Here is an 11,784-nt window from a genome sequence, read left to right as displayed (position 1 = left end):
AACGTGACAGTTTGCACCAAGTAGGTTTATTCACCTACAAAGTTCTCCATTGTTCCCTGCGGTCCTGCAAGAGTGAAGGAGGTAATTTCAGCTTCCCTACCCTGCCATTTTTGCCAGCAGAAGTGGCTGCAGGGAGGGGAGGATATCCCTGGCTGCACATTCCTTCTTCGGAGGAATCGGGTGCTTTTTAGGTGAATAAACCTGCTTTAGATGTGTCAAAACATGTGATAGTGAGTCGGGCACTGCTGTCCTGACCCATGTCCAGAGAACTTTGTTTTAAGAATCATAACAGCTGTACAAGTTTTAAACCAGTTCTAACGACTACAAATTATTTTTAAAATTATTATTATTATTTAATTCCTCGAGAGATTTAAAGTGCTTTAACTGCTGCAGCGTGGACAAAGCTTTTCGTTTTAAATCTCAATACGAGACAGTCTTAGGGTACCCAAAGACTAGAATAAAATCAACCTCGGCCTGTTCCAGTCGACTGAATGGAAGCCTGAGATGCAGAAATCAAGTGTTTCACAGCATGGAGCTAAAACATTTTAACCTGCTAGAGATCGTCGCTACTCTTAAAGGGAGAGCTATCCGAGGCCTGTTCGAAAACTGGCAACCCCGAGCCGGCTTTACCCAGAGGACATAAGAATGTTGTTCTAGGAACTGAGGGGCTTTATGGTTTTAGGCAGGGATGCTCTGGGAGTCCTTGCGTAAGCTGCTTTCAGGAATTCAGTTCCCTCAGTTGCAAAAAAAGAGAAAATGGAATGATAGTGGCCTACCTCATAGGATGGTTGTGAGGATGAATGCAATAGGATTGTAAAGCACTCTACACGGTTAAGTGAATGACTAATTATGGGAACAGTAATGTCTGGGTCTATGGAATTGTTTCTGACTACGCTACCCTACTAGGCACTCATACGCATACAGGTTTGGTACCAGAAATTGTGAGACAAATTATACAAACCCGATACAAACTGGGTATGAGTGGTTTAGATTGTTCCAGAGCACCCCTCTATCCCGGCAGCCCCAGACTGCAGCAGTCGCCGCCGCCCGCCCCCCCCCGCCAAATCACGAAAGTCCCCCTCCAACAATAGCGACCGATTGGTGGTGGCAAGCCCCCAACTATGGAGGGACTCCCCCCTGTCCCTTAACCTCTCAGTGATTCCCCCCAATAGTTCCCTCCGTGGGTTGGTTGGTCTGTCTGGCGTTTGCTCTGTTCATGTAACCTCCCTCCTCGGATTTCCCCAAAAGTTGGAATAAAGACCCTGTTCTTGTGTAAATATATAAATATAAATATTATATATGAAACCGAACATGGTTTGTCAGCCTTGGGAAGGGGCGCGGTCGGGTGCGCGGTGTTGGGGGCTGAGCGATAATCGCTTCATCTCGATACGGTCTTTCCTCTATTTTTTCCCCAACCTTTGGCTCATTCCGCACATGCAGAATAATGCACTTTCAAACTGCTTTCAGTGCTCTTTGAAGCTATGCGGAATAGCAAACTCCACTTGCAAACAGTTGTGAAAGTGGTTTGAAAATGCATTATTTTGCGTGTGCGGAAGGGGCCTCAATAGCGTCTTCCTTTATTACGTGGCAACTCATCAAGCCATATATCCTTAATATGCCTTCTATCTGTGGCTGTGTGGCCTTAAGGCAGAAGCTGCGTCCGACAAGCTCAAAAACATCTTTTGCGTGAAGGTTTCCCAACATTAAAAAAAAACCTTGGCCTTTAAAACGGGATGGGGAAACTGGTATTCCGGGAACAAGGCAAATTCCTATTTCTTTAACATGTATTTAGCTTATACCCTGTTTTCCCGAATACAAGACATCCCCTAAAAATAAGACATAGTAGAGATTTTGCTGAAGAGCGAAATATAAGGCATCCCCCGAAAGTAAGACGTAGCAAAGTTTTTGTTTGGAAGCATGCCCGACGAACAGAACACAGAAAAATAAGACATCCCCTGAAAATAAGACATAGCGCATCTTTGGGAGCAAAAATTAATATAAGACACTGTCTTATATTCGGGGAAACACGGTAGTAACAGGATACCATATTCACTCACCCACTTCTCGTGGCCATCCGTCCTTTACATTTGCACTGGATAGAGGGCACATCTAGAAGTAATAATCAAGCAGAGATAAGAGAGTTGGAATGTAGGGGAGTCAGTTTCAGGTTTCTGTAACCTGATGGCAACAACCCAGGCCCCTTCCGCACATGCTGAATAATGCACTTTCAATCCACTTTCAATGCACTTTGAAGCTGGGTTTTACTGTGCGGAATAGCAAAATGCGCTTGCAAACAATTGTGAAAGTGGATTGAATGTGCATTATTCTGCCTGTGCGGAAGGGGCCCAGAAAGCCCTGCTGTCCAGCATTCTTACTGACTTCACCTATGGTTACGGGGTCTCATACGTTGGTCTTAAAAGGGAGTTTTGGAGGGTTTGTTCTTAGGGCATCAGGTCAGAATCTCAGGACCACCAGCCAGGTGTGTCCTTCACGTCTTCTCCAGATTATTCTTTTTTTTTTTTTTTGCATAGCAAGCCTTTATTGGCATAGACAATAGTACAATAATAAAAAATGGATTAAAAAGCATATACAATACAGGGAATAAATGTTAGGTCGAAGGAAATGTACTGGCGTTTAGTAATTTCCAGGAGAAAGTCTGCCACTATCATACAGAGAGAAGGATCAGGGTTGTCCAACAAGTAGTGTAATCTGATTAAATCAGGGAGATGGGGTAAATGTAAAGGAGTAAGATTCACATACTTGGATCTGATTTCCTTGAATCTGAGACAGTGTAGTAATTGGTGGGTCAGAGATTCAACTGAGCCATCGTTACATGGGCACAATCTTTTAGCCTTTTCTTGCTTATTGAATCTGCCATGTAACAAGGCAGAAGGCATAACATTAAACCTGGCGAGCATCATGGCTCTCCTTTGAGCAGGGTTTATTAAGCAATACAGGTAGTGTGCCAGGTGGCCCCGTTCAAATGGGAGAGAAAAATACAGGGCTCCGGATGATTCACGGCATCTTTGTTTTTTACATTTGTGTAGGTTGAATAAGAGGGAAGGTGGATGGTATAGCCCAGTAATAGCGGACATTTTGAGCTTGAAAATTTGGAAAATGCCACACTGATTGCCTTTGGTGAACGGGGACCTGCATATTCGTGCATTAAGAGTCGAGCCCCTTCCACATTCCTTCCCCAAGAGATAGTAAACATCCTGAGATTCAGGAGAAAGAGCTTCAGTTCTTAAAAACTCGAATGCTGTTTATGAAAATCGGCGGCATTCATAAAACAGAACTGCACATTTCTCAAGAAGTTACAAAGTTCAGTGATGTACCACCCGTTGGGCAAAGTGGGCAGTTGCCCAAGGCACAGAAATTTTTCGTCATGTGGGGGCACCTGATTTCTAAGCCCCGCCCGCTCTGGCTAAGCCCCACCCACTCTGTACGGTGGCCCACAAGCAACCAGAGGCAGAGCAGGAGGATGGGGAGCTCCGCCTCTGGTGAACTGGGGCTGTCCGAGAAGAGTGAGTGCCACGTCCGGGCTGCTCCGCCCATTGGGGGGCATCAAACTTAGGTTTTGCCCAGGGAGGTACACCACTGGTAGGGTTGCCACCCTGCAGGTGGTTCCTGGAGATCTCCGGGAATTACAACATATCTCCAGGCTACAGGAATCAGTTCCCAGAATTATAACTGATCTCCATCCGTTCCCCTTGATAAAACGGCTGTTTTGAAGGGCAAATGCTATATTATACCCAAACGGGGTTCCTTTCCTCCTCAAACCCCACCCTGCCTAGGCTCCACCCCCAAACCTCCAGGAATTTCTCATCTTGAGGTTGACAACTATACACAGATGATGTTCCTGGGAGTCCTTTGCCACATCTGGGGGATTGTTGTTGCCTATAGTAGGAGGGGCAAGTAGGAAAGTCATGGTTGCCAACATCCAAGTAGGGCCCAAAGATCTCCTGGGATTCCAACTGATCTCCCAAGTGTCAGAGATTGGTTCCCCTGGAGAACAAGGTAGCTTTGGAAGGCATTATGCCCCATTGAAGTCCCTTCACAAACCCTGTCCTTGTCAGGCTCCAGCCCCAAAATCTTCAGGTACTTTCCAACCTGGAGCTGGCAGCCTCACAGCCCCAGTTCATTCCGAGCTCTTCCTTTCGCTTCTCTGATCTGCCCTCCCGGTAATCCTTGAGCCAACTGTCTATTCCCGGCTAATCCCACTGCAGCCGGCCTGGCCACGTGCAAACCCAGTTTCCCCACCGCACCCGGGCTGGCTGCTTATGGATGCCTGGCAGGGACAAGCAAGTCTTCCTCCCATCAAGTTTTGGGACTTAGTAAGCCCTTGCGGTGATTACACACCACCCTCACCCAGACACATACACACACACATTAGGATTGCCAAATTTTGGATCAGTCTCCGTAATAGTCTTTTCAGTAGTTCGCAGCCATCACAGCGATCCTGTTTCGCTACAAGCCATTAAAAGCTTTATCTCTGTACGCATGTACATACTCTTTTATCGGCATCAAAAATACAAAACCATTGTAATAATGACATGGAGACAGAGTTGATTAACATTAACAAAAAATGTAAAATAGAGTAGAAAACAAAATTATCTCTGTACATCCAGGGCACAGGAGCAAGCCAGGCTATATTTCCTGGTTAGATGGCAACACATTCGTTTTGGGAGCGGGGTCATCTTTCTAATGTTAAAATGTTTGGAACAAAATCAGCATATTGTGTGTTTCGCTGAGACGAGCCCTGGCTCAGGAGATAAATCTCCACTGACTAGGGTGGTCACTTGTCAGCTCCAGTTTGGGAAACTCTTGGAGAGTTGGGGGCAGAGGTGGGATCCAGCAGGTTCTCACAGGTTCCCGAGAGTAGGTTACTAATTATTTGTGTGTACCGAGAGGGGGTTACTAATTAGTGATTTTGCCATGTGATTTTTGCCTTAGTTATGCCCCTCCTCTCAGCAGTAGCACACAGAACTTGAAGCAGTCTAGCAGGAAGTGCACTGGCGTGCGTGGCAGCCTGCGCCTGCGTGCATTCGTTTCCCACCCAAGGACCGGCACAGCGGCTGAGTCCTTGCCACAGCCCCGCCCGGGAATGCCCCGCCCCCCAGAATGCCCGGCCACGCCCCTGTCATGCCCCGCCCAGCCCCATTGGTGCTACGCCACTGTTTGAGTCCCACTACCATGGGAACCTGTTATTAAATTTTTGGATCCTACCACTGGTTGGGGGTAGTGCCTGGGCAGCACAGGTGGCATGCTATAGAGTCTACCTGCCTAAGCAGCCATTTTCTCCAGCAGAACTGCACTCTGGAGATGAGCTGTAATTCCAAGGGGTCCCCACGTCCCACCTGGAGTTTGGTACCCCTATCACCAGCAGAAGCAGGGTCAGCCCAAAGATTTGTTGGCATCTTAAGTGGATTCCACATAGCATATTTATAAACGAGTTGTATTCATTATAAACGATCTCGGGTTAAGCGCAATGGCGAAAGCGTCTCTGAGTAAGTGCAGAGTGATCCCACACAGCACATTTATAACGAGTTGCGTTCGTTATAAAGAACTCGTTTTCCCTTTTTTTATATAAAAACGAGTTCATTTATTCATTCATGATGAGTGCAACTCATTCTTCATTTAATTTGAGTTCATTTATGATGAGTGCAACCCGTTATAAACACGCTGTGCGGAATCACTCACAGTTAAGTGAATCCTTCCCCGTTTGGAAACTGGGTGTCCAATGGGGGAAGGGGGGTCACCATAGAGATGAAATGGCCTAGAGCGGCCGCCGCTGTAACCAAAGAGCGACGCACGGAGGCGCTCGATGCTAACCAGAAGCTGGCGGCGAGGGATTGCGCGATACGTCACTTCTGCTCTCGCTCCAAAGTCGCCGGAAAGGGAAACCCCGTGGCGTGCTCTGGGCGGAGCCTCTTTCCCGTGTGGCCGCCGAGAAGCAGCCATGGCGGAGCCGAAGGTGCTGCGGGGTTTGGGGGCTTTGCTGGGTCTGGGGGCGTTAGTGGGAAAGGGAGGGAGGGGAGGATTTGGGCAAGGCCCCCCCTCGCCCTCTGCTCCCTAGATTGGGGGCGGGGGGGGCGGGAGGAAGCGGGTCGGCCAGCATGTGTGTGGGAGGGGGAAGCTGTTCGCCGCGTGGCCTCATCTTGGGTGAAGCTAAATGCGACTCTGAGCATGTGCGGAGTGCTTTCCCCTTCTGCACGGGTTAGCTTTTAGGACTCGATGAGCGCACGACGGGGTAGGGGGAGGTGGTTCAATAGAAACTCCTTGCTCAGGGTTAGCGGGCCCCAAAACCTGTGCTGCGGGGGGGGGGGGGGCCGAGCCTTCTGTGTTGTGTTGTGCTAAACTGTGGGGGGAGGGGGGGGGGGGGGGGGGGGGGGGGGGGGGGGGAGCGGGCCGGGGCCGGGGGGGCGGGGGCCCCCCCGGGGGGGGGGGGGGGGGGGGGGGGAAGCCGAGCCTTCTGTGTTGTGTTGTGCTAACCAGTGAGGGAAGCAGGATGTTGGGCCATTGGCCGGAAGCCTCCCTTGCATGCCACCCCTCCCTCCCCTGCATGCCACCCCTTCCTCCCCTCCCCTGCTAGGATGGGTAGGCCAGGTCCAGATGCTGGGCCCCCTCCCCTTCTCTTGCATGCCACCCCTCATTCCCTCCCCTTTCGGTACCATCAACCAGATGAATCTGTGGCCCATTGTGCATGCATTGTACTTCACATTTTTATGCTGAAATGGGCTTGCCGCATCAGACTGGCTGTGGTGATGCTATCATTCTGCATAGAAAAACTAAAACAACACGCAGAGAGAGGAAGGACTTTTCCCTTCACAGTGCTTATTTTCTGTCTGAGATTTTTAAAAAATGGGATAAAATGTTGGAATCTGGAAACAGTTGGATTGGATGTGATTGTATTGTTGTGTTGTAATTGCTGCTCTGAAAATAAAATAAAAGAAAAAAATTAAGTTGATCCTTCATATTTGGAGACTTTAAAACCCCTCTGTATTTTTATGGTTGTTCCTTCCCTACCAGTGACCTCTACTCTCAGAGAGTGCCTTGGAAGATTCCCTCTTAGATCTTGGATAAATCCTTCGTCTTATTTCCTCTTCTCTCTTTCCAGGTCTTAGTGATTGATGGACGTGGCCACCTGTTGGGTCGCCTGGCAGCTATTGTGGCAAAGCAGGTCTTGCTGGGTAAGGTTCAGTAGAGGGGGAAAGAGTGGTTTAATCAGTCCTTCCTTGACACATGAGAGCCATGTGGTGCAGTGGTTAAAGTTTTGAATTAGGAGCTCAGAAAATCAGGTTTGAATCCCTCTTGTGCCTTGGAAGCTTGCTGGGTGAATTTGAGCCAGTCATACATTCTAATCCTGGCTAGTGTTTGGATGGGATATTACCAAGGTTGTAATGCAGAGGCAATGAGTTACATTCCCTCTTCAAAGGGGAACATCAGGAACCCACGCTGACAACTTAAGTAGCCGCTCATAGTATTTTCTTGAGCCATAGTCGGGCCATTCTTAAACTGGGGATTTGGTGATTTCTGGGTGTAAGAACTGGAGATTTTAAGAGTACACCTTATAGATGACATGTTAGTATGGTCATTGAATTCTTTTGATGAAGCCTGGGTGTTGAGCCAGGACTCTGTGATTCAGATGTTATCTTGTCTGTCCACAAAAATGATTTGCTCTTTTTTTCCCCCCCGCTACTCTAGAGCAAAATTAAGTGGGAATAAAATGCCGATGTGAGGGGATCAACATTTCCGGCAACTTCTACCGCAACAAGTGTAAGATGGTGGCTTCTAAATTTGTTCCAACCTTCTGATTCATGTCTTGCTTTTCCACCTCCTTAGTTAAATTACATGTCAGTTACGTGTAATGCTTTCTTTGTGCGGAGAGGTGGTGCCTCTTTCAAGCAATTGCATTGGCTATAGATGATAAAGAGCATATTTGGTTGTGGTGGGTTTTCTGGGCTGTGTGGCCGTTGTCTGTGTGTGATCTACTAGACCACGGCCACACAACCTGGAAAACTCACCACAACCATTTTAAGCCGGCTGTAAAAACCTTTGACAAAGTTCATATGTGGTTGTAGGGATAATAAACTCCACATTATTAGGAGTTGCTTTTATTCTTCAAGCAGTGATCTATTGTCCAGAATTCTCAGATTCCACTTTGAAAGTGATAATTATCTGTAATCAAGTCAGAATTGTTGCAAAGGATCATTCCGGGAATGGTCATGAAGTGTAAGCACAACATTTAAATGAAATGGGCAGAAAGACTGTTCTTTCTCTTTCTTGTGAAACGGAACAGAGTTTTGCCACACTAAAATTTAGGAAGACCACTGAAGGAAGTAAAAACCACTGAAGGGAATGTGTTTCCACGCTCCTACGTTCCTGCTGGGTGACCTTGGGCTAGTCCCAGTTCTTTGGAACTCTCTCAGCCCCACCTACCTCACAAGGTTTCTGTTGTGGGGAGAGGAAGGGAAAGGAACTTGTAAGCCATCTTGTGTCTCCTTACAGGAGAGAGAGGTGGGGTATAAATCCAAACTCTTCTTTTGTGCCTGATTTGTACCATTTACTCCATGGTTCTGGGCAGGATGCTGGTTGAACATGAAGGGTCAAGTGTGCTCCCTTCTCACATGTCCCGCAGGAGTATGCAGGCAAGTATCAGCATTCTATGTATTGATACACTATCAGCATTCTTTTTTTAAAGAGACAAGCGTTTCTCCTTCCTGTAGTTTCAGAAAAAGCTGAAGAAGGGACAGATGGACATTGCCTGGTGACGTTCATCAACCTGACAGCCTTAAGCAGAATTCCAGCGGTTTGGCAGGGGCCTGGATACACCTTATCTCATTAGCTGCCTCAGAAAGTCAGGATCAAGTCAGAACACTGGTCCACCTGCTTCAGAATTGTCTGCATTAACAGCAGCTCTCTGGCAGGAACTCTTCTGCCTGGTCCGTTTTAACTGGAGGTGTCAGGATTGAATTTGAAACTGCGCAGCTGGGAGAGTGAATTGTGCAAATGCCTGCTTTTGTACGTTTGTTTGCTTTGTGCAGTTGGGGTTGCAGCTCTGGCTTTCCTTAGTTCAGGTTGCTCACTGCCTTGGGGGTGCCCAGCTATCATGCTTGCCAGGTGCGCGACGGGAAGCGTGCAACGGTTATAGAGGTTCTCTGTTCTTTGTGGGAACAGCAGGGGACAGCCAGTGTTCTGTCTGTACCTCTGTATCTGTCCCCTTCACCCACTGCTGCTGGACTGAGAAGTGGTTGGCCGGTGGTCTGTGATGATGTCTTTCCACCCTTCGTTCGAGTGTTGTTACCATGAGACCACTCCTTCATGCACTACCATCTGAGACTGCCCCACTACCACATGGCATATTCTACCTTCGAACACCTGAAGTTCAGGTGTGCCTCCCATTGTGTGGGTGCTGCGTTATTTGTATTGATCAGAGTCAGGCCTGTGAGAACCTATAATGTGTATACGTCCCCGGGGGCCTTTCTTTGTGGCCTGCATGCCGCTGCATCCCAAGAAGACAATTTTTCTAACATATTGCAACATAGGACAGAGAAACAGAAAGGGAAATTTCAGTAGATTCAGGAAGCGTGCACTGTAGTTTTTCAAGTGTGCCGAACTGTCAAGTTTCTTGTTGACCTAATCTAACCTTTTACCCTTCCTGTTCTCCCAGTAAAATACCTTGCTTTTCTGCGCAAGCGTATGAACACCAACCCTTCCCGGGGCCCGTACCATTTCCGTGCCCCCAGCCGAATCTTCTGGAGAACAGTCCGAGGTAAGTGTGCATTATCAGTTGCTCAAAATCCTCTGTAAAAGATGGCCTTGTCTCTTTCCCCAGGTGATCTTGGGGTAGTCACTGTAGGCCCAGCCTACCTTTCAGGTGAAGGATCATTCTCTAATGGGACGAGGGGGCCTGTGTATGCTGCCCCAAGCTCCGTAAAGGAAAAGAGAACTCTGCATAGGATAAACGCCCGTCTTCTCTCCTTGCAGGAATGCTCCCACACAAGACCAAACGTGGCCAGGCTGCCTTGGAGAGGCTGAAGGTGTTTGATGGCATACCCCCTCCCTACGATAAGGTAACTGTCGGTCATCAGAGAGGCTGTGTGACCGCCCTATCCTGCTCTGTCAGTGATGTTTTTCCTTCATACCTACATTGTTTGACGAGAGGAGTGAGAAAAATAATCCCAACGCTGAGGCAGATTTTGTGCGTCTCGCAGTGTAGCCGTGTGTGATTTTAAATGTTGCAAACAAAACGTTCTCTTTCTTGCAGCGCAAAAGGATGGTGGTGCCAGCCGCCCTGAAAGTGGTTCGCCTCAAGCCCACCCGCAAGGTGCGTACTTTACTTTTTTGTGCTCTTCTCGGGTGGATACAAAGGCTGCTCATGTTCCTTTATGGTGCATCTGGGGCTTGAAAAATAGCTTTCTGTCTGTTGGGCATAGCCTTACAGCACAGTCTTTGGCAAAACAGCTACGCTCTGCACACTAAGCAGCCGGTCGCATGCAAGCTCAGGGGCAGGTCTGTGATGATGACACACCACCTTTTGTTCGAGTCTCAAGACCATGAGACAGCAACTCCTCATGCACTACCATCTGAGACTGCCCCTTGGTAGCATAAGGGTATACTTGTAAAGACATAGATTGCAGAAAGCAAGTCTGATGTGAGCAGGGGCGTATCTAGGGAATATGTAGCCAAGTGCAACATCTGAGTTTTCCGCTCCACTCCCCCTCCCCCAATGGGGGGGCCAACCTCACTCACCACGACCAAACAATGTTTTTTTGCACCAAATCTTGAAGTCAGTATATGGGCCTGGGGGGAAGAAGGAAGAGTGTGTGGGGTGATTTCCACCCCCTGCACCCCTCCTCCTTCCCCCTGGGGCCACACACTGACTTCAAGACTTGATGCAAATGGCCGCAGCCCAGGGACATTTGACCCCACATGTCCTCCCCTGGGTGATACAGAGGCTGCAGGGAATGTAACTCTTCTTCATGGAGCAGTGGTCTTGTGACTTCCCATGGCAAGAGCTTGGATATTGCACTAGTGCAGGTTTGGGTGGGCATTTACTGCCCAGAATGGAGAGAGGGTCCTCTTTAGTAAGTGTAGAAGTCTTCTGGGTGGGAGTAGTATTCAGTGGGCAAGGATGCCTGGATTGGGAGCCACCTTTCGTGCTTTGCAGCAAAGTCGTAGCAAGTAGGCTGCAGTGGCGCTGGTTCTGGGATCAAGGTGATGCAGGGTTGGAGCGATCATTCCAAGTCCCAGACAAATGCTTCTCCTCTCTGCCCACAGTTTGCCTACTTGGGCCGCCTTGCCCATGAGGTGGGCTGGAAGTACCAGGCCATCACAGCTACCCTGGAGGAGAAACGTAAAGAGAAGGCCAAATTGCACTACACAAAGAAGAAGCAGCTGATGGTGAGTTGGCCGAAGTTTACAGTGGAAAGGGTTCTGGGTTTTGTATGCTGGGAAAGAGGGCAGAACCAGCCGGCCTTGGAATGTGGACTAGTCTGGCCAACCACGGGATATACCTACAGATCAATAGACCTCCAGATCCTCCGGGCAACCTAAATGAATTGGTCTGTTGAAATTCTGACTATTCTGATAAAACCCTGCTCTTACTTTGTCCCTGTCCCAAGGATGAAGATTGTATTCATTATTTGCTGTATAGTCTGTCCTGACCAAGATAAGTCAGGCCTTCGAAAAGCAGCAGCAGTGGCGTAGTGGTTAAGAGCAGGTGTACTCTGATCTGGTGGAACCAGGTTTGATTTCCTGCTCTTCCACCTGAGCTTTGGAGGT

General features: G+C 48.4%; 1 protein-coding gene and 3 non-coding genes across 4 annotated transcripts; all 4 read left to right on the top strand.

Annotated features, from left to right (window-relative positions):
• The first annotated feature begins 5,751 nt into the window (after window positions 1-5,751).
• Window positions 5,752-11,571, top strand: RPL13A (ribosomal protein L13a). Its single transcript, XM_048483185.1, is given in 8 exon segments — window positions 5,752-5,931; window positions 5,933-5,974; window positions 7,118-7,195; window positions 7,707-7,776; window positions 9,671-9,772; window positions 9,988-10,073; window positions 10,268-10,327; window positions 11,281-11,571. Coding segments are annotated over 8 exon segments (879 nt in total). The 5' UTR covers window positions 5,752-5,766; the 3' UTR covers window positions 11,557-11,571.
• On the top strand, window positions 9,259-9,343 carry LOC125425613. Its single transcript, XR_007243393.1, has one exon. It is a non-coding gene; the product is annotated as a small nucleolar RNA Z195/SNORD33/SNORD32 family (small nucleolar RNA).
• On the top strand, window positions 10,119-10,197 carry LOC125425616. The gene has a single exon (XR_007243395.1). It is a non-coding gene; the product is annotated as a small nucleolar RNA SNORD34 (small nucleolar RNA).
• On the top strand, window positions 10,510-10,595 carry LOC125425615. The gene has a single exon (XR_007243394.1). It is a non-coding gene; the product is annotated as a small nucleolar RNA Z195/SNORD33/SNORD32 family (small nucleolar RNA).
• Window positions 11,572-11,784: the final 213 nt, after the last annotated feature.

The sequence above is a fragment of the Sphaerodactylus townsendi genome, unplaced genomic scaffold, assembly GCF_021028975.2.
Source record: "Sphaerodactylus townsendi isolate TG3544 unplaced genomic scaffold, MPM_Stown_v2.3 scaffold_963, whole genome shotgun sequence".
In the NCBI taxonomy this organism is placed as follows: domain Eukaryota; kingdom Metazoa; phylum Chordata; class Lepidosauria; order Squamata; family Sphaerodactylidae; genus Sphaerodactylus; species Sphaerodactylus townsendi.
The sequence above is the reverse complement of the archived record's forward strand: the minus strand, read 5'-3'. Positions and strand labels throughout refer to the sequence as shown.